Below are 23,527 nucleotides of genomic sequence, written 5' to 3'. Positions count from 1 at the left end.
CACTTTTGTTCTGAAACAGAGTGTAATGTCTTCCACTGAGACACTCCACCTCTGCTATTCCCTTTCATCTGTATAACCCTCTGGAATTTTAAAGGCATTTTTGTATACATTATTTATTTAATAATTTCTTTTTCACTGTGTCCTCCTTCCTAAAAAACATACAAAAAGAAAACTTGGTCTTACTCTAGAGATACCACTTTCCAGTTTAAAATTAGAAACCTAGGAATCATTTTGATAATTTCTTCTCTCTTACCTCCTATATATATAGTTAATCCCCAAAACTGGCCTTCTAAATTTCTTATTTGCAAAATTCTTTCAGCTTCAAGATTGCTCAAATCTGTGCTTACACATCATTATCATCTTGCTTTAACTACTGCAATAACTTTCTAACTGATATATCAGTTGTAATTAGTCCTCCACTCAAGTCAATGGGATTTCATTTTTAAAGTAAACCTGACCCTATTAGTTCTATACTTAAACTGAATTGAAGAGCCATTTCTAGTTCCCTGCAATATAGGTTGATATTTGTAGAGAAAATAGGGATTTGTTTGGCAAGAACTCTTTAGTTTCTTTTCCGATTTTTAGCTCCCTTTATTCTTTGGAGTGTTGTATAACAAACTCTATAACATCAGAAGGGTTAATTATTTAAAGAGATAATCAAAACTTTTAAAAAGAGGGAGAGATGAAATGGTGATGACTTAATAGAACCATCCATTCCCCCGAATAACTCTATTTTCTTTATAAATACTCATGAGAACTTTGTTTCCACAAATTTTCATCTCATGATCTCTGCCAGGTAGCTGCCAAAATGCATGAGATGGAACGCTGTCTCTGCAATGAGAAGCTGCCCGAGGGCTCAGATCAGAGAGGGACAATGGACTGTGACGGCCGTTTGTAGAATTAATAATGCCTCTTCCGTTTTCTGAAAACGTGGATAAATGGACATAGTTCCTTGTCTTCAGATGGCTGAAGGCTCTGTGAGAGTCCAGTCTAGCCTACCCAATCTCAGGAAGCTGATGTAGCACCAAAAGTGACCTGAGGGACAGTCCTGAGATACCAACAGAACATTCCAAACCATCTACTTTTTAAAAATCCTTGTCACGCCTTTCTCTTTTCAGAGTTTTCAACACCATTTCTCCACTTTCATTTTTTCTCTTTCCTTAATTTTTTAAAGATTATATTTATTTTTAGAGAGGGGAAGTGAGGGGAAAGAGAGGGAAAGAAACAGCAATGTGGGTTGCCTCTTGCACGCCCCCAACGGGGGACCCAGCCCACAACCCAGGCATGTACCCTGACTGGGAATTGAACTGGTGACCCTTTGGTTTGCAGGCCAGTGCTCAATCCACTGAGCCACACCAGCCAGGGATTTTTTCTCTTTCTCAATCAAATTGTTCCAATTCTACATTATGAGTAGGATTTTTATATTAAGTTAACAATTTTATCTTACATAACATTTCACTTAAGTCTTTGAATTTTGCTTTCTGAAAGTACAAGTTAAACTAAGCAGTGTGTGTAATATCCAGCATAGTGCCTGGTATTCAACAAGTGATATATTTATGATTTTTGTTATTTTTTTGAGAAAAAGTTAGTTTTATTATCACTTACTTCTTGAGAAATAAAATGTTAATAATATGAATAATAATAGAGCAAATTATTGTGCTGGAGAGTCTTTTATGTATTTTAATTCTAACAATTCTTATGAGTATACTATGAGATAATGTGTTACTATTACCCATTATGCACATAAGTGAGCCGAGTTAACCACAAAATAGTTAATACATAGTAGAATAGATTAAGAACCAGGACACTCTGACTACAGCACCTACAGAACAACACAATACATTATGTGTAATCCAAATTTTACAAAAAGAAAAAAAAAAAAAAAGACATAGAGAAGATAACTAACTTGCCCAATTAAGTAGTTCAGAAAGGACTTAAACCTAGGTTTGCTTGGTTCCAAATTTCATCTCTTAACATCCCTTCTATAGTACAGTAAGTCAGGAAAGAGAATTTTCTTGTAGACACTGAGGAAATTGACATGAAACTCTTGCTACCTATGTTTTTCAGCTCCAAGGCCTGTTGTTTATTTGCAACATGGCTTAGTTGCATCTGCCACTAACTGGATTTGCAACTTGCCCAACAACAGCTTGGCTTTCCTTCTGGCAGATACTGGTTATGATGTGTGGATGGGAAACAGCCGGGGAAATACCTGGTCCAGAAAACACTTGAAATTTTCACCCAAATCACCAGAATTCTGGGCCTTCAGGTAAGGAGATAAATGTATAAAATGTGTACTTTACTCATACATATGAATGAACACTTCAATTTTTTTTCTTTCTGTCCAAATACATTCAATGAAATCCACAAGAAACAAACAAACATTTTCTCCTTTACCCAGGCTATCTTCACAGGCTCTGAAATGCAAATTATCTTTGCAAAAAAAATCAATATGCAAAGGTCAGCCTTAGAAAAAGGTTAATTCCAAGACTATCCCTTTGTCCATGTGGATCCCAAAGGAAGTCGACATGGTACTCTTATGAAAGAGGAAAAGTGAAATGGGACCAGAACCAAGGTTCTAGTTGAAAATCCTGAGCACCAGACATTCATGATAAACCAAGGGTGAGCCTAATCCTGTATGTAGATGATGCTCAAATGCTGACTCACCGAGTGGTGAAAAAACTGCCCTCCATAGGGGCAATACTGAAAACTGCCCCAGGCATCGTGTTTGGGAGAAATAAGGAGAAAGCTTGACTGTAGAATGATTAAAAAGCAGAGTGTTCCCACTGACCTTTCCTGGGGCATGGTTGGCTCTAGAAGCCAGGCCTGCTTGGTCATAGGGTCAGAGGAGCTTAGAACCATATCCTGAAGGTCATGAAAGCCCTTTGTTCCTTGGCCTTATTTCTGCTTTATTCCTGGAAGCCATTTGGCATTTCCTAATTGCACGCCCCAGTACAACTGTGTCATTGAACTATTGCAAATATCATGATGATTCCCTAGATGATTGTTTTCCCAACTACATATACAAATACACACATGAAAAGAAGCATCCGAAGTGACTGATAAATATTCAGATTCCTAGGTGTCTTCCCTGATTCAGTCTTTCTGGACTGAGGTCTGCAAATCTGTTTGCTTTATTGTTTTTCAAAATATATTGCATCTCAGGTCATTGTTCTTTTTAAAGGAATTTTGGTAAATCTGCTATAGAATTAAGTAAAATATGACTAGCCTTTCAGGAAAAGTCTTTGTAGGTCTTTGACGCTCAAATTTTTCTAATTCCAGTTTCTTAACAATGTGCAATCAAGGTGATTTCCATCCTCAAAAGTCGCAGAGACCCATAATATCATATGTTGACTTTAGTCTTAGATTTAACAAAAGCTAAGTATTTATGTCTGCAGTGAATGTGTTTGACTATTGTAGGCCTAATAATGAGATTTTTTTCCAACTTTGTTATTTTTTTTCTTTGACAGCTTGGATGAGATGGCTAAATATGACCTTCCAGCCACAATCAATTTCATTGTAGAGAAAACTGGACAGGAGCGACTCTACTATGTGGGTCACTCCCAAGGCACCACCATCGGTGTGTTTGGGGCAGGTGTGATCTGAGAGTGTCAGTGGATCTTCTTCCATATTCATGAAAGGGGTCATGATTTCTTCTCTCTGTGCCATCGCTAGCTTTGGAACTTGAGTAGGAAAACCATTTTCTCTGATTGATTTCTGAAGTTTTACTAAAATGAGGACCACAACAGGGGTTTTTTCCCCCACAAGACTAAATCTGGAGATTGATAAATCAGCCATAAGGAGATAAAACTATTCATTTTTGTACAAAAGAAACATTTTTCAGACACTGGGTTAGATGCTGGGGAAGCAGAGGTAAATGTGGTAGACATCTCTCCTTTAAAGAGCTCACAGTTTAGTGAAGACATTGAAAAGAAAGCAGGGAATTACAAATCCCACTGGCCATATGCCATGATCAGTGTGCCTTTCACTTCCCAGGATGAGCTGGGGTAGGCTGGATGTAAATGGGGCTGGGTTGACAATACCATGAGGCATTTCACTTCCTTCACTGCTCCTCATTCAACTACAGACCTCAACAATGCCAACAGCATTTCCACCAGTCTCTTCTTTATTATAATCTTATCAGGTTTCTAGTATAAAGTGGGTTTTTATATGGCTTTACTATACCATGCATCTTACATTCTTTCATTGGAAACCACAAATGTGTGAGGCCATTATCATCCATATTTTACAAATGGCTGAATTTAGAAATCCTTTCTAATGGTCATACTGTCAAATAATACCTTAAGCTTTACATATGCATATTTTAACCTTCAAAAGAATCATTCTATAAGGATTTTTTTCCCACATTTATAGATTTTGAAAACTGATATTCATATAGGTAACTTGCCCAAGTCTTCACACAGCCAGTGAACGAAAAGCCAAAATTATAGCCCAGTTTTGTCTGATACCAAAAACTATGGTTGAGCTAGGAGCTTACCTACATGTGCCCCACAAGGGCTATTTGAACCCTTTCTGTAACTCTTGTACTCTCTGGGGACAGGAAGCATTTTTTTCTGAATTAGCCAATTCCATTCTTAAGAAATTTAGAAAATCCTTCCCTACAAGTGGTACTTACTCTTGAGTTATTTTTATTTGTGTTGTTTTTCATTTAACTACTTTTGCTATAATTTCAAATGATTTAGGAATTGTTTTATATCTATAAACTAGTGTCTTCTTCCCTTTCAGCTTTCATAGCATTCTCTACAAACCCAGAGCTGGCTGAAAGGATTAAAATATTTTTTGCATTGGCCCCGGTCGCTACAGTGAAATACACCCAAAGTCCTATGAGAAAATTAACAAATCTTTCCAGAAAAGCAGTCAAGGTATGTGACTTCCTCAAGTTTAAATCTGTAGTAACTAAAACTGACTCTGTCCCCACTGATTTCAATAGAAGAAAATCAAATGACATTTGACAAACCTGAGATTATAATAGGTGCTGGGGGTATCCATGTAGGTTTACTGATGATGTGTGATTTTACCAACAGGGTTCAGGGGGCTCACTCTGATGCTATACCACCCTATTGTCTTCACCAATGTCTTCTCTCTCTCATGTATGTCATTCCTAAATTACAGATACAGCTAATGTCAAATGGATTAATCGATTTGTTTAATCTAGTAGGTTAAATTTCTCTCCAGTGGCCCCTAGTTTCTGAGGAGCAGCATGTAGTAGTAGTTGAGATCACACCACAAAGCCAGATGGTATGGGTTTGAAGCCTGGCTAGCTGGGTAAATTTGGTCAAGACCTTAACTGTTCTATGAACCATTTTCTTTATTGGTAAAGTGGGGATAGTAATAGTCTCTACTCATAGGGCTGCTGTGAGGATTAAGTGAGTTCATAGTACATGTATATCCCTTAGAACTAGGTCTTATACATTTTAAGCCATTAACAAAGGTCAACTATTGTTATTGCTGTCATGAATTTCATATAACATACTTTCCCCCATCTCTATAAGTTCAACATTGCCCAGTTGCCCACACTTCACAGACTCCCAGTCTGTTAACTCCTCAAAACCTAGACAATACCTTTGACTCCAGATTTTTCTGCTAGCTGACAATTAACTGAGCTCATCAAGCAGAATTGTTCTATGTGGGTCAGTGTGTTTTTCTGTTGCCTATTAATACGGGCTTTTCCCATGGCAGACAGAAGATAATCATATCTTCAGCATATAATACTGAAACAATTTTTATAGAAGCCAGGGATTTTGGCTGGTAAGAGATAAGCAAATTAGCCTATGTTGAGTCAATTCCGTAACTGTATAACTCAAAAACACGGTAGCAGGAAAGCTACCAAACAACATGGAAAATGTTCACATTTCCCTCATAGTACTTGGGCCTCTATACCATAAAGATTCAGCCTAGCCTGGTCTCACTGGATTGCTTGCTAACTTATTTCAGCATTCCCACACAGGTAAGAGTCATTTTGATCTGATGTGCTGTTTCTATTTTTCTCAACTTTCACAGCTTTGCTTCAACTTCTCACATGTTTTGACGCTTCTGTGGTGTAGTACAATTCAATTCAATTCTGTGAAAAGATATCTAGGAGCTACTATTTCAAAAGCATAACATTAGGACACAGCTATGTCTATAAAAATACATTTCAGCCTATTGATATGACTGAAAATTTATATGCTTGTGAGAGTCATGGGAGACTTGACTAGGGGGAGAGTGGGGGACAGTTAATGGAAAGTAGTTATGTCATGTTAAGAAGTTTAGATTTTGTTCTTTTGGTAACGGGAAGCAAATGAAGAATGTTAACACGTTAAGCACCCAGCCTGTTTTGTCTTCCTTTCTATTTAGTATAGTGTCAGTCACCAGTGACTGACATGGCGCTTAACGTTTTAAATGGAGAACTGGCTTGATCAAATTTGTACTTTTAGAAAGATTGCCTTGAAAGAGCTTTAACTCCAATGGAGGAGCTACCACATGTGACCCACTAATTTAATTTCTAATAGAAATTCTAGCATTATAATGCTAGAGCAAAAAAAAAACAAAAACAAAACAAAACAAAAAAAAAAAGGCAAACACAAAGAAAAGTGAATGTGTTTCTAGTTGTTGGAATTAAAGAACTTCTTGGATGAAGTGGCATTTGAATTTGAGCTTAGAGGCCCAATTTCAATAAACAGGGTGGTGTAGGAAGTTTTACCAAACCAAAAGGGTAACATGAGCACCATTGAAGTAGCAAAATTCAAGCCATGGGAAACCACATGTAACTGACTTTATTGGAGGTTTACATTTGTAGAGAGTGTATGAGAAATAATACTGGAAATGTTGAAGGAGCTTCTGAAAGGACTTGAATGCCAAGTTATTAAGCTAGGGATTTGTTCTATACGTAATGAGTGACCGTGGAAAGTATTTGCACATGGGAAATGGCATGCATAATGCTCTTTTTAATGAAGATTCTCCTGGTAACCAAATGGAAGTGGATGGGAGTAAAGGACATCACGAGGGACAAAATATAGAGTGGTTATGGGATTATCGCTACCCTTCAACTGATAGATGAGAGTCTGAGCCAGAGTTGTCCAAAAAGAGCAAAAAAACAAGATTAATAATAAAATAGGCATAATATAAATTTTGAGAGGGAGGGGCTTTTTTCTCTTCTTTTCTCCTATTAGCCAAATGTTCTCAGGCATAACTGGATAATGGCTTCCTCTTTCATAGGAGAGCTGAGCTGAGAAAACCCTTTTACTATCTCTGATTATAGAATTATTTTTATTGATACTAACAGTTCTTTTCTATTACTCCTTCAATTCAATTCAATTCAATTCACATTAGACACCAGCTAAAGTACTTGAGTCAGATAGAAGAAAGTGCACATTCTGCCTCTGCTTTCTGACCCTTGTGACCTTGGGCAAGCTACTTAACCATTCTAAGCCTAAGTTTTTACATTTATAAAGTAGATAGAATTTGAAGTTCTGATGTAAGCAAGATGGCGAGCTTGAAGGTCCCAATACATGTCTATCCAATAAAAAAACAAAAACAATAAAACAACTATAAACTGATCTACAACCAAGGTTATTTTACGCAGCAAGGCTAACATTTAATTTTGAAGTAGTAGAATTATGGAGCTTCACAGACAAGAAAAATCTAAAGGCATTTGTTAACACCAAACCAATATTGCAATGGATGTTAAAGGGCTTGCTTGGAGGAGGAGGAGGAGAAGAAAAAGGAGAGAATGAAGAAGAAGGAGGAGGGGGGGAGGGGAAGAAGAAAACAAAAACACAGGAAAATAGTCTAACAATAAAATGACTCTAAATACGTATCTATCAATAATCAACTTAAATGTAAATGGCTTAAATGCTCCAACCAAAAGACATGGGGTAACTGAATGGATAATAAAACAGTAATCATTTTTGTGCTGCCTCCAAGAGAGACACATCTCAGATTGAAAGATACAGAAACTAAAAGTAAAGGAATGGAAAAAATATATTTCACACAAATGGAAAGGGGAAAAAAGTTGGGGTAGCAGTACTTATATCCAACAAAATAGACTTTAAAACCAAGGCTGTCATAAGAGACAAAGAAGGACACTACATAATGATAAAAGGAACAATCTATCAAGAGAATATAATCCTAGTAAACATTTACTCACCCAACATAGGAACACTAAATATGTAAGGCAAATCTTGATGGACATAAAGAGAGAGATTGACAGAAATACAGCCATAATCGGGGATTTTAACACCCCATTGACTTCAATGGATAGATCTTTCCAGACAGAAATTCAGCAAGGAGACAGCAACCTTAAACAACACACTAGATCAAATGGATATAATTGATATCTTCTGAGCATTTCACCCTAAACCAGCAGAATATACATATTTTTCAAGTACATATGGAATATTTTCTAGGATAGACCACATGTTAAAACACAAAACAAGTCTCAATAAATTTAAGAAAATTGAAATCATATCAAGCATCTTCTCTGACCACAATGTTATAAAACTAGAAATGAATCACAAGAAAGACACTAAAAAAATGCAAAGATATGGAAGCTAAATATGTTATTAAACAATGAATGGGCCAACAAGATCAAGGAAGAAATTAAAACATACCTGAAACAAATGAAAATAAGGACACAACAATCCAAAATCTGTGGGACACTGGGAAAGCAATCCTAAGAGGGAAATTTATTACATTATAGGCCTATCAAAAATAAAAACAAACAACAACAAAACCCACAAGAAAAAGCTCAAATAAACAGTCTAACTAGGAACTTACAAGAACTTGTTCTGCCCCTGGGCATTTATGCCTTGCTCTTCTTATCTTTCTTTTTTCTGAGCTACATCTTGCTTTGACCCTTTGTTTTTTATATATTATCTATGATAACAAGGATCATTGATATTGTCTCTATTTCTTAAAAGAACTTGAGTCTCAGAGAGGTTATACATCCTATCCTAAATCACCCAGATAATGGCTAGCAGAGCCAGAATTTGAACCCAGATCTGACCAGGCCACCCGTGGTCGGTGCTCTTTTTCATATGTTGTCATTTTCAGTGCCAACCTGAAGTCAGTCCTGAATCCTTATGCAGCCATACACACAGACACCCAGCTCAGCAGCCTGTTGATGGCTAAATCCAGTCCATGTTCTGCTTGGCAAGCCATGTGCCCTGCCATGGAGTCTTGTGCCCAGAAGAAAGTGGGGGTGCTTTTGTAATTCTCACAAAGTTACCAAAAAAGCTAACAGAAGAAGCACATCTTCATACCGTTATGAGACAAAGATGCCCCAACTTGGAATTACATGGACAAGTTGGCATGTTTACCACTCTGCAAGTGGATGCTACATGGCTGGTTAGTCTGCATTATTATCCTCCCTTTTAGGTTAGGGTAAAGAAGCAATTATTTATCCTTGGTTAAATATATGGTAGTTTTGCTGAGTCACTCATGCATGGATACAGCGATGGAGCCAAGTCAGAGACTATCATGCTAATTCACCCTGTAATTAAGAAAGTCAACCAGCACAAGAAAGAACAAGAACCTCTTATGGTAGATAAAACCTCTTCTTTCACATCATATTTTAACAGTCAATTACTCTCAATACTGGCTGTTTTCTTTCACATGAATTTTCTGCCAAGTGTGGATGACAAAGATATTGTTAAATGAAAAATGAAAATGTTCACTGAGTAAAACCAAATCCTGCCTTTTAATTTACTTACTTATGTGGCCATCTATTTGGGTTATCACACTTGAGAACATAGATGTCAACATTCTTTTAAAAGATAAGTACTATTAAATTATCATGTAGACAGTTACATAGGAAAAGTTAATTTCTTAAGTGGTTAAATAAATTATCTGATATGTTGTCCAAGGGTCCCAGTGACTGTGACAAAGTGAATAAAAGGCCAGAATAAATTAGGTAATGCAGTGCTTTGAACTAGTTTAACATATAGCAGCCGCTCCCTCTCTCGTTTCCTTCCTCCCTCCCTCCATCCCTCCCTCTCTCTGGCACAAAGGGTTATATTAAGTCATGGCAATTACTCATTAGTATTCCATGGAATATAAAATATTGTATTAAATATTACCTTTGACTGTATAAGATAACCATTTTCAAACTCAGCATTTAATAAATTGTAACAGTAGGAATTTACTAGAGCTCGTTTACCAAAGATAGTGTAAGTTATTTCAGTGCATGAGTACACTAAAAATAAATGCCAGTTATATTTGTTCTTTAGTTGTGTTTGTCAATTGATAGAGAATTACAGGAAAGAAAAATGACAGTTTTTTAGTGTAAATGGTTGTTTCCAAAAGTTCTAAGAATAAAAAGTATTTTTTCTCCTTTATATCCAGTTTATTATCTTAAGATTATAAAACTACAGTCAGGGCACATCAGAGAAGGAAAACTCTGACTCCAAAAAACCTCCGCTGCCTTGCGGCATACCTCTTCAGGGGAAAGGCTAAGGGAGTAAACCCCGACAGAAAATCCGGAGCCGGAGTCCCTAAGGCGGTTTGACGTTGTAGTCAACACCGGCAACTCCTGCGGCGCACCTGAAGCCAAGCTGTATTGACTCCGTCTTTCCCTTGGACCCTTCAGCTGCGAAGAGAGGCGGGGTCTGCTGCATGGGCAACAGCAGACCCTCCATATCACCCTGCCCAGGTTCTGTAGCTTCAGCTTCACTGGAGAGGACACTCCAGCGTCATCGCAAGATGTCGATTCAACACGGGAGGAGACAGATACCGTGTCACTCCCGAGTCGGACTGCGCAGCCATTCTCGGCGGTGCAGATAGACTCTTAAGAAGCTACACCATCGTCTCTCGAGACGGACGGCTGCCGACGACGACGATAAAACTACTTATTGTATATCAATGGCAAAATTGAGCTTATATGCACAGGGGATTAGATATTAATTTATGTTTTAATTTCAAGGATTCCTAAAGATAAGTTCCACTTATTTACACCATTGCTAGGAATTCCACTAGTAGAGGTTGATTTCTTTGGGTTAAGCTTTTGCCTCTAGAAAGAATTTATTAAAAGATTCTAGAAGGAATGACTTATTAAGTCTGTATTAGTCACTAAATATAATAATAATAATATTGTTTTTGTAGTGTTTACTAGGTTTAGAAAACGTGCTTGATACCTTTTAAACATGACCTATTATCTTAATAACAGTTCTACCTGGTGCATATTAATTTTCCATTTTATGGTTGAAAAAATTCAGGATAATAGAAATTAAATACTTTCCTAAGGTATAAAAGAGAGAGTCCAAAATCAAACCAAGGTATCCCTGATCCAAAGCCATGACTCTGTTCTATGGGGACTAGTTTCTTCGGGGTCATTAATAAAATTAGTGGGGAAAGGAGGTGAGTTGGCAGAACTACAAAGGCAAAATTTTAACAGAACTCCCAGTTTCACTGAGTTCTGTTAAAACAGATGTCATCTTCTGTCCAGTCCTTGTCTGAATTACTACTAATTTTCTACTCTTGATATGCACCTCATGAAATTTGATGGTGTCTTAAATTGAACTTGCAGGTATTATTTGGTGACAAGATGTTCTCTCCTCATACAGTTCTTGAACAATTCATTGCCACCAAGGTGTGCAACCGGAAGCTATTTCATCGTATATGCAGCAACTTCCTATTTTCTTTTTGTGGATTTGATCCAAAAAACTTAAACATGGTACGTGTAAGTAGTGGTATCTGGGAAAGCGATTGTTTTATTGCACAACGGTTAGGAGATTTTATTCGAAATTGCACAGAAACCATGTTCAGGGTCTGCTTTTCATCTCCAGAAATATAATTAGCATTTTCACGGTTTCCAAAGTTGAGAGTCCACCTGCTTTAGTAAGAGTATTTGAGAAGGTTTTTTTGTTAAAAATTCTTATCTACTCTTACTATTGGCCAGAGTTCCACATTGAAAAGTCCCTCACTTTGATTATCACTATGGTTTTGAAATTTATCTTGTTCTGCTTGAACCCTATCTTAGACCTACTGAAGTAGAATTTCAGGCAGTGAGCTCAGCCAACTCTATTTTAAAAATCAATTTTCTACTTTCATAGGTGGTGTGGAAATAGCCATTTTGTGAGCCACTTCTTTAATTCAATGACAGCTCCACATTCACCGCTCAAGGGATACTGAGAGGAATAAATTTTAGGTTCTTGTTGAGCACTTTCCAACTTAAGAAGATCTTCTATTTTTCAGTTACCACTAACTGACCCAAAGAGTGGGAAGAGGGAAGAGAGGAAGTTATAGTTTACTCCCCTAGGGAGGAGATATGTATGAAACCAGAGACAAAGCTGAAGTTAATTTCTACATATGTCACAGATTCTGCACAGAGACTTCTAGCTCTCTGGCAGTGGAAAGCATTGATTAATATTTTCCATGCATTCAAGCAAGATTTAAAAGCTTGTCTATGGAAACCATGCCTTAGCCACTGCTTTTCGCAATTCTTTCTCACTTTCTGAATTTACTAGGAAAACTATGCTTGCCTATCACTTAGACCAAAGCATTTTATGGAGGTAAAGGTAAGTAAAAAGACCTTTAAGCAAACTGAGTTGAGATAATTTCAAAATCACCCTCTCCACATGGTTTAAGAGTTTGCTAAAGAAATACTTCACAAAATGACACACTTGAACATAAATTTGTGGCCCTCATTTTACATTTATGTAGTCAGATTGCCTTTAATTCTCACTGTTGAGGGCTGGATTATGGAATATTACAATGCCTGCAAGAAAATTTAGTAGAGTATAACCAGGGATACCTAAGTAGAGCATTTGTAGAACTTTGAAAAATTACATATATCCAGGACTCAGCCCTAGAGATTTTAATATTGATCACAGCTTTGGGTAGCTCATAAGTAGCTATATTTTTTAATGTTTTAAAAAGATTTTATTTATTTAGTTTTAGAGAGAGGGAAAGGGGCGGACAAAGAGAGGGAGAGAAACAGCAATGTGTGAGAGACACATTGATTGGTTGCCTCTCCCACGCCTCCAGCTGGGGACCTGCCCACAACCCAGGCATGTACCCCAACCAGGAATCGAACCCATGACCCTTCAGTTTGCAGGCTGGTGCTCAATTCACTGTGCCACATGAGCCAGGGCAGTAAGGGAAGTAGCTGTATTTTTTTTAGAGCTCCAATATGTTTCTGATGTTTACTTTGGTGGGAAAATAACTCTTTTTTATACTAAAAAAACCAGAATGCAATTGAAAATATGAAAAAAAAAATCAAGGTTTTTTAAGAAATCCAGAATAAATTTAAATGTTAATAGAGATTAAAATATTGGATGGATTATGACCTACAAACTTTCAAAGAGCTCTATGGAATATTTACCACATTTTAAAATTCAGAAAACAAATAGGAACATTCAGATCTGTTCTCAATGTTTTCCAATGAATAACTTTTGTGGAATGTCCCTTGGGACATAATACAGGGTGAAGAAGAGAGTCAATGGGGCATTTACCTCATGAGTTCTTGTCCCCTTGGACCTCTCCAAGACGAGACTGGAAAGAAACATGTATTATTTTCTACCTCTGACCAGTGGGATGCCCTCTGTGGGCTTTATTAAGACACTGCTCAGGACAGAAGAACAGAACTAAGGGCCCTGGCTGATGTGGCTCAGTGGATTGAGGGCTTACCTGAGAACAAAGGGCCGCCGGTTCGATCCCCAGTGGAAGCGTTAGCAGCAACCACACATTGGTGTTTCTCTCCCTCTCTTTCTCTCTCCTTTCCCATCTTTCTAAAAATAAATAAAATAAAATAGAACGAAGGGAAGGGAAACTTCTTAAAGATGGGCTGCTTTGGTTAATATGTCCTCAGAGGTTATGCTATATGTTTATTTGCAAAAAGAAAAACTACAGAAAAAGTATTCAGATCCTTGTGATGTGATTATATGATTGGCCTCTGGATGAGACAATCTCTTTACTGTGCAGAGTCGCTTGGATGTTTATTTGGCACAGAGTCCAGCAGGAACATCTGTTCAGAATATGCTACACTGGTCCCAGGTACGTGCTTCTTGTTTCTGATATGATGCCCACATATCTATGCAAGATCCCCAGGGAGCACTCCCAGATGGCTCACTACAGGGGTTTGCAGGCACCTGTCACTGCCCAGCAGATGTTTCTAGAATTAGCATCAACATGTGTTGATTTCCTTCTAGTTACTCCCTTCTAGTTTTCATGTCCCCAGTGTCTGGAGTCGGCCTGATTCCCAGATATTCTGACTGAATTCTGATCCTTAGATTTCTTCAACCTGCCTTTTCTAGAAAAAACTTGTATTTCCTCTTCTGGAAAATCACCAGTTCTAATAGAACTTTATAAACATGATATAGGTTATTCTGGAAAGATCTCATCCTTAATTTGGCATATGGGCCATTTCAGAATATGGCGCTTTAATTGGAGCAAATTAAATATTAGGGAGGGATTAATATAGATTAATGGTGTCTTTTTTTACCCTCAGTTTAAGTTTTTTCTATATGTGTGTGTTACTATGTTACTCAATATTTGACAAACTTGAAGATAAGTCAAATTCGATTAGCATAGTTTTCTGAGCCAAGTAAGATCTCTAGGAATTTTCTTTTTAATCTACATGCTGATGCATTTGTTTCTTGCCTTAAAGTTTAGAATCACTGTTATAGACAACCTGAAACACTAGTGGAAGATTTCTGAAATAAGCCTTCAAGTTTGTACAGGACAAAAGATGTTCTACTGGTGAGGAGACAGACAGACTCTGATGGGCATGGCCTTCCAGGCTTATACAACTTCAATTTCATGTTTATTGAGCACCTACTATGTGTTCTTTTGTCATTTCTATACATGATTTATTATCATTGAATTCATTCTCATAACAATCTTTAAATAAAGATATTAATATCCCCATTCTACAAATGTCATAGCCAATCCCTTACACATCTCACAGATGACTCCTCTTACAGAGCACTTTGCTCTGACAGAAAGTCCTCTTCGAGATAGAAATAAAGGTGGGGTTATAAAATATTTGGTCATAAGTTGTACAGACAGCTAAGGCAAGGATGAGGAAGATGGTAGTCATATTAGTAAAAAAGATTTGTTGAGCATATCTAGGTGCTACACATTTTTATTGCTGTATTTACTCTTTACAACCCATGAGAAGCATGCCATTGTAACTCCTATTTCACAGTTGAGAAAACAGGTTTAGAAAAGATAAATATCTTTTCTTGGACCACAGATTCAATATTTTTTAAGCCTAGTTCAAACCTAGGTCTGTTTGATGCAATAATCCATGTTCGTAACTAGTACACTCAATTTGCTTCACATTGTTGAAAACTTCCAGAATTCCAATAACAGAAGGCTGCTGCCTCTGTCAATGTAAATCTGATGGGAATCATTTAAAACTAAAAATCAAGTTTAAATCAATGAATATAAAAAAAATACCCAAGAGTCAAGTTAAGAAAAACTCTTAAGAGTAGTAATTTAATGAAGAGCTTGAGATAAAGGTAAAAATTATCTACCTCTTCAAATAGGCATGTGTGGCAAATAACAGAAAAAACAACCAATGGATGTATGAATGTTTCAATTCTAATATCTGAAGTCTAAAACTAAAATACAAAAAGGGACATGCATGGTGTCTCAAACATGCCTCCTGTGGCCACATTACTCATAATATGGTAGGATGTTTGGCCCAGCAGAGAGGAGACAGATGCAGTGAGCCACACTTCCCACAGGAAGCACTGAAGGCATTCTGGGAATAAATTCCTTTCAATAGTAACAAAACTGTTTAAGAGCAGAGTATCATTATAATACCCCAGACCACCCAAAAAGGATAATAAAGTTTAAAGTTATTTAATAATAATGGCAGTCATTTTTTAACGTAAGAGATGTGTAAGTGGTGATATATTCATGTATTTTTTTAAGCCAAGATATTTAAGAGTCATTCAATTCAGTATCTTTTAAAACTTTTCTGTGTACTCTATTGTAACATTTTAAAGGCATTTCTGATAATTTTCATTGAAAAAGTATAAGGGAGGATAAAAGCTTGACAATGTTTCATATTTAGTACCAATTTTTATCATTTTTACTACTTGGCTTAATAATCTTTATTGAATTTTAGCACACGTGTTCAAGAGTGGGACATAATGTCATTCTTCTCTGTATATTTCTTGTTTACTGTCTTTAATTGTATGATTTTTTAAATATCATTTTAATGTGTTTATTCTTTTATAATAGGCTGTTAATTCAGGTCTGTTCCAAGCTTTTGATTGGGGGAACCCTGATCAGAACATGAAGCACTTTCACCAGGTACAATAATAATAGTCATCGGTTGCATTACTGCAAATGAGCCAATCAATACAGGTTAGGCAAAAGTAGGTTTACAGTTGTGAGTCTGCGACACACAGAGTTTATTCTTGTATTATTTTTCCTAGGAACAACTGTAAAACTACTTTTGCACCACCCTGTATAGCATCCACTCATTAAACGCTTACTATGTCTCATTCAAACTATGCCAGCTGTTTTATATAGATCAGATGTTACCTATTGGCTTCTTACCATGTGCTATATCATTACTTTTGATCTTCACTAAGACCTTGCAAAGCTCAGAGAGGTTAGGTAAATTCTCAAAATTATTTAGCTAGTAAAGAATCAAAATATGACCCAGGGGTTTCTATAGAAACTCTCAGCATTTAAGATCATATATTAAAGAGAAAAGTAAAAATACATAATTTCTGTTTCTAGAGCATATTTCCTGACTTCTTATTCATCTCTCATAAAATGAACCAAGGCTGTCTTATTAGTTCATTGGAAAGTTGTTTACTACTATACAGGATCATTAAAGACACACCAGACAGAAATATCACCTTTAGGAAGAATCAGTGCTAGCTGCCAGAGAATGGTACATTGAGATGTTTCTTGACGTTGTTTATGAAAAGTTTTGGAACAAAATTTTCATATTAAAGAGAAAAATGTGTTATCTCTTTCGAGTAAAAAAGGAAATTTAATAGAGATTTTGACTTTTCTGATAACTGAACTTATATTAAACAAGTAGTCAGTAAAAACAATTCTTGGCCAAAAGACACCATGTATCACTTAGATCCTAATCTTAATACTCATTTTTCTTTGCAATCTTTCTAGGCTCCCCATTCACCCTAGGCATGGTATTAAATCATTGCAGTAAAGGTATTCTGATTTCAGGGGCTTCTCAGATCCTCTTTGTGTCCTAAAGCTTGCTAATATTTGTTGCTGCCTCTCTTGTCTTGTGTTGTTATATATTCTTTATCTCTCTCTATCTTTGCATTTGTGTTATTCTACCGAAAAAAAACACGGAGTCAGAAAAAAACTTGTGTCTTCTTTCATCAGTTGCACTTTCCATCTAGGCCCCTGCACCAAGCTTTCCTGAGTCCCTCCTCCCCTGCATGCACTACTGGTCAGTGCTAATCTGCACTCATTTCCTTCTCTGCTCTTCACATTGCCTTTGTAGAACTACGTATATTCTCATTTACCACTTGGTCCTAAGCTCAGGTCCAATGCCTCCCAGTGTTATGGGTAGGGGTGATGTGCTTTAAATATGCAGTAATATAAAGATTCAAACACTAACCCATCAATAGGAAGTAACATCTGGAATGGCTATACCAGTGTGCTCTGCCTGAATATCATCCTGCAAGGAGAATGCAGGGTGCACAGTCACCAAGTCGAGTCTCCCTCAGGCATATTTCTAGTTCTCGAAGGTCACAGTTTCCTAAGGATCTGCATCTTTGTCCATATTACCATTTCTTCCTAATTTTGCTGCCAAAAGTTAACTATGGTATATTAATCTTCTTAGGCTGTCATTAAAAAATATCTTAGACTGAGTGGCTTAAACAATAGAAATTTATTTCTCACAATTTTGGAAGTTGGAAGTCCAAAACCGGAGTGGCTGCATGGTCAGGTTCCAGTGAGGGCTCTCTTTGGCTGGCAGAGCGCCTCCTTCTCGCTGTGGGCTCACAGGGCCTTTCCTTGGCATGTGCTCTTCCCCTTCTTATAAGGCCACCAATCCTATTGGATTAGGGCCCAACCTTTATGACCTCATCTAACTTAATCATCTCCTAATAGCCTTATCTCCAAACATAATCACATTCTGGGGTAGGGTTTCAACATATGAATTTGGCATAGGGTGGAAAACAATTTAGTCTATATCATATGATAGCATACGATAGCATAAGACTTTCAGTTGCAAGTAGCAGAAACAAACTCTGTTTTAGGTTAAAATATATATACTACTTTACTGTACTAAAAAAGTATGGTGGTAAACTCACAATAGCCAGGAACTTAAACTCTGTCATCCAGGGGTCTCTCTCTTTCTCTCTCTGTCCCTGTCTCTGTCTCTCTTTCTCTCTCAACTCTGCTTCCATATACTGTCTCCATTTTTAAGCTCTTTCCAATATAAAAGTAGTAGGATGATGACTAGATGTATCTAGTCATATAGTTCTTTCAATGGCAGCCTCAAAGAAAAAAAGCAATATTTAAAAAAATAGTTCTGGCAAAAAGTTCTGGAGAGAACCCGAACAGAGTTTTAATCATCTCTCATACAACCACTGTGGCCAGATGAATGAAAAACTAATTGGCCAGGGCAGGTCAGCCCCGACCACTCTGGAACTGGGAGAGTGGAATTTGTTGAATCACCACTCTGTAACAGGCTGGCTTTCTAACATCATATTTCAAATGTCTGTTTTTATGTATTGGTCTCAATGCTACCGGAAGAGTCTGCTCAAATGTCAATAACTCCCCTGAGCCCAGGTTTCTGCATATATGGAGGGTATTTATATTTATCCTATCCAATATTTTGTTTGAAAGAACACACTTCCAGTCCAAGTGCTACTAGAAAGATGATGTCCCATAAAAATAAGAGACCCTTTTCTCAAGTCTCCTTTCAAATCAGAAATACAATGATTATCTTTTTAAATTCACAGTTCATATTATTGCCCTAAAGTGTTTTAAGTAAATTTAAGATTTAATGTTTACATATCATTAAATGAATCCTAATTGCATATTTTTAACATTTAAAGAACATGCTTAAAAGCTGATAATGTTAGTTCTGTACTGTGGTTTTCCATGAAAGCGTTTTTTCTTTCTCTCTGTCTCTTCCATTGTATTTAGCTTACACCTCCCTTGTACAACATCACTGAGATGGAAGTTCCAACAGCAATGTGGAGTGGTGGACAGGACCGCGTGGCTGATCCTGAGGACACTGAAAATCTAGTCCCTCAAATTACCAGACTCATTTATTACAAGTTTATTCCACACTACAATCATGTGGATTTTTACCTGGGACAGGACGCACCCCAGGAAATTTACCAAGACCTAATTAGAATGATGGAGGAATGTTTCTGAAGTTAAATACACTTACCTTTTTCTAAGCAAGCAAGTTTTCATGATAATAATGTGGCACACAGACCCAAAGGCAACCCTTCCAATGACTTTGACCTCCTCGTGTCCATGCATTTGTGTAGTTCACACTCCTTGAATTAGGAAGGCACCTGAGACTTGCTTCTAGAATTGGGAAAGGTGATGGGCTGTCACACCCGTGATTAGATTATGCTTATGGCAAAGGTGCTAGATTGTCACTCCCTGATTACTTTATGTTATATAACATGCCATCTTAGCAGACTGGAACAAGGATTCCCCTTGCTGGCTTGATGAAGTAAGCAGATATGTTGAGGAAACCCACATAGAAAGTAATGATGTGTCACTTCTAGGATCTGCTGGTGGCCTCCAGCCAATAACCAGCAAAGAGTTGGGATTCTCAGCCATACAGCTATGAGGAAGTGAATTCTGTCTAAAACTGGAATGAGCTTCGAAGCCCATTTTTTCCCAGGAAAGCCTCCAGTTGAGAAAGCAGTCTGGCCAACACTTGGGTTGCAGCCTGGTGAGACCTTGAATGAGGACTTAGCTATGCCATGCTCTGAGTACTGACCCACAGAAACAGTGAAATAATAAATATATATTGTTGTAAACTGCTAAGTTTGTGCTAATTTGTCATCAGCAATAGTAAACCACTACTGCAATTAATGATAATGTTATTATTGTTGTTATTGTTATTGTTACTATTATTATTTTTGACTCTTTGGTTAGTAGCTTGAGAGACCCTGCCCTTATTTCCATTTGTCTTATTTCCTTTGGCCTGAAGAACTTCCTGGAATATTGCATTTTGCAGATCTGCTAGTGATCAATTCAGTGTTTGTCTGAAAACAAAATCTTTATTTTTGCCTTCATTTCTTCATTTTTTTTTTTTTTATTGTGGTTAGGACATTTAACATGAGGTCTATCCTCTTAATTGGTTTTTAAGTGTATAATACAGTATTGTTAACTACAGGTACTATGTTGTACAGAAGACCTCCAGAACTTTTCTTCTTGCGTGACTGAAACTTTATACCTGTTGACCAACAACTCTCCCTTTCCTCCTCCCCCATCCCTAGCAGCCACAATTCTACCCTTTGCACCTACAAGTTTGACTATTTCTATTTTATATACTTTATATACATGAATCATGCATCATTTGTCCTTTTGTATCTGGATTATTTCACTAAGTATAATGTCCTTAGGTTCATCTATGTTGTTTCACATCACAGGATATCTTCTTTAAGGGTGAATAGTATTCCAATGTATGTACATACTGTATTTTTCTGATCCATTTGTTCATCAATGAACATTTAGGTTGCTCCCATACCTTGGCTATTGTGAATAATGTGGGAATGACATATATTTTCAAGGTCTCGATTTTAACTTTTTTTCCCTTTTTTTAAAATGCTCTGGTTTCTTTTCAAAACAAATAAACCTTTTGCCTTTTTTCCTTTTTTTTGGCTTCACCCTTTCCTATATTATTCTTAACTTTCCCCTGTCTATTTTGTACCAACCAATTAGCTTCTTAATCCCTGCACCATTTCCCCATTTCTCCCCCTTCCCTCTCCCAGCTGATAACCCTCCAAATGATCCCCATTCCTATGATTATTGATTTTAATTCTTTTGGATATATACACAGACGTGGGATTGCTGAATCACATGGTAGTTCTATTTTTAGTTTTTTGAGAAACCTCCATACTGATTTCCATAGCAACTGCACCATTTTGTATTCCCACCAATAAGGTATAAAATTTCCAATTTTTCCACATCCTCAACAACACTTGTTGTCTTTTGTTTCTTTGATAATAGCCATCATAACAGACATGAGGTCGTATCTTGTTGTGATTTTGATTTGCATTTCCCCGATGATTAGTGATGATGGAAAAAAGGTAACAACTGTGAGACCTCTCCTCCAGGAGGGAGGGCAAAGAAGAGGGGAATGTGCACATCCTTAGAAAAGGTTTGAGAGGCTCCCAGAATTTCTAGCTGGGCTGATTGGTGAGTTATTATTATTTTGCCTTCATTTCTGAAAGATATTTTTTTCTGACAACAGACTTTTAGATTGACCTGCTTCATATTTTGTTGTTATTAACTTCCAGTGCTTTAAAAATATTGTCCATTGACTTTGGAATGTGTAGTTTCTGATAAGTATATGATATTGTATCTCTAGTTCTTTGTAGTTAATGTACATTTTTTCTTGCTTTTAAATATTATTTTTATCAATAACTTTCAGCAGTTTGATTTGGATCAACCTTGTGTTTTTGTGTGTATTTTACTTGGAACTTTACAGGCTTCTTGCATCTGTGCATATAGAGTTTTATCAAATTAGGAAAAATTTTGTCCATGATTTCTTTAAATATTTTTTGTGCTTTACTTTTTCTGGGCCTCTTATCACATATATGTTAGACCACATGCAATTGACTCACAAGCTACTGAAGCTGTGTTTTTTACCCCAGTGTTTTTCTCTGTGTGCTTTGAGATACTTTCTCTTCCTATGGCTTCACATTCACTGTCTAATCTGCTGTAACTAAGTTTGGTGTTTTCGTTTTTGTTTCTGTTTTTTTTTTTTTTTTTTTTTTTTGACACTGTATTCTTTATCTCTAGAAATTTTTTAGGTCTTTTGGACATCTTGTGTATTATTCAGCCAAAGGCTCAGGGAGATGAATCTTCATATTTCAGGAGCTCTTTTGCTTTATTGCTCCTTTTTCTTTGTGACTCTGGCCTATATCTTTTACTGTCCCTATTCTTTCTGAATTCTAGTCTGTCTCTTTCTGTCAGCCAGACCGCTCAGCTTTCTTTGGGTTCCTCTATCTTTGCTGCAATGTAGAAATTGCTGGTAGGCAGAAAGCTAAGGGTTTCATAAGGTTCAATTATTGTCTTCATCCTCTTAGTGATCACAGTGCTGCCTGTTCACCAATGTCTGAAAAATATTTATTACTTTGGTTCCAATTTTCTAATTGTGGTGGTAGGATGATTATTCTAAACCCTGTTATTATCTCATGATTAGAAGCAAAAGTCAAGATTTATAAAATCATATAATTCTGCTAATGTGTAGCCAGGATAAGTTTAAATTTAAGAATGTAGTTGTAAAAATAATAAAAAATAATAATATATAACTTAAAAATTTTAAGTTTTTTATGTTCCATCTGAAACTGTCTATCTTACTGTATGTAAGTATATATGTTGCAGGAAACTGATGGAATCCAACCATCTGAATTTAGATATAAATAAGCACAGCCATGGAGAATTTAAGTGACTTACCCAAGGTGTTTAAATTACTGAGTAAGATAAGATTAGAACTGTATTTTCAGAATGCTAGTCAAATGTAACATTTCTACAACATTAAATTTTCTCTGCAAATGCTTTATTGCTTCTTCCTTAATGTCTTTAATTACAAGAGTTTTCACTGTTCCATCTTCCCTATTACTTTTTTAAAGGGTGTTTTAACCAAGAAATACCATTAGAGTAGAATCTATGATAATGCTCTACTTTTATTTTACTCCATCAAACCCTGACTCCCCTCTCTTTCCAAGTGTCCCATAATTTGACCTTAGCTGCTTTTCCAGTTACATTTTGCCTCTGCTTCCTTAGCCAGATGTATAGCTTTTATTCAAAAGAGATTTGTGTACTTGAGTCTTCCCACACATCTTTGCATCTCATTGACAGGATTTTTTCACAATGTTTGCCTTAAACTGAATGGAATTATAATTAAGTCACAACATTGCATTTCTTAATCAGGTAGGATATTCTTGTTTTTCTTGCTATATTTTAAAAACATTTTCTTAGTTTATAATTTCTTTTCAGTAGGAATCTCAAATCACTTTCATCAATTGTATCAATCAATGAAATAATTTTAGTTTGATTTTGTGTTACTTGTTCAGGATTCTGAACACCAGGAGCTTCTAGAAGGGAGAAAGCTTTTACATGGAACCATTGTTTTTCAGTTTAATCATGAGCCCACTTTGTGCAGGACATGGGTGTAGGAAATCTCTTTAGTGATAGTCTTTGTAGCCCCTGCCAAAGAGGTTTCTGAACAACTCAAAATTATGTTATTAATTTAAAATTTTTACCCTTCATTTCTTATATGTTAGAGATTAGAGATAAGGGATGAAAGAAAAAACATGGTTCTAACTGTTATAATTTTTATATTGAGCTCAAAATAATAATGGTAACTTTCAACCCAGTGAGGATA

General features: G+C 36.6%; 1 protein-coding gene across 3 annotated transcripts in view; it reads left to right on the top strand.

Moving 5' to 3' along the window:
• The window catches only part of LIPK (lipase family member K), a 36,520-nt gene extending 16,571 nt beyond the window's left edge, over positions 1–19,949 (top strand). For 2 of the 3 annotated variants that reach the window (XM_090278008.1, XM_090278007.1), the window contains exons 4-10: positions 2,068–2,266; positions 3,468–3,577; positions 4,744–4,880; positions 11,522–11,668; positions 13,918–13,989; positions 16,189–16,260; positions 19,093–19,949. In XM_090278008.1, coding sequence (XP_090134134.1) covers positions 2,068–2,266; positions 3,468–3,577; positions 4,744–4,880; positions 11,522–11,668; positions 13,918–13,989; positions 16,189–16,260; positions 19,093–19,326 — 971 coding nt within the window. In that variant the 3' untranslated portion in view covers positions 19,327–19,949. The remainder of the gene's footprint in view (positions 1–2,067; positions 2,267–3,467; positions 3,578–4,743; positions 4,881–11,521; positions 11,669–13,917; positions 13,990–16,188; positions 16,261–19,092) is intronic. The other variant, XM_090278009.1, reaches the window with a different exon arrangement.
• The last annotated feature ends 3,578 nt before the right edge of the window (positions 19,950–23,527 follow it).

Source organism: Furipterus horrens, unplaced genomic scaffold, assembly GCF_987537825.1.
Source record: "Furipterus horrens unplaced genomic scaffold, mFurHor1.1.pri manual_scaffold_5, whole genome shotgun sequence".
In the NCBI taxonomy this organism is placed as follows: domain Eukaryota; kingdom Metazoa; phylum Chordata; class Mammalia; order Chiroptera; family Furipteridae; genus Furipterus; species Furipterus horrens.
This window is presented reverse-complemented; position numbering and strand designations above follow the sequence as displayed.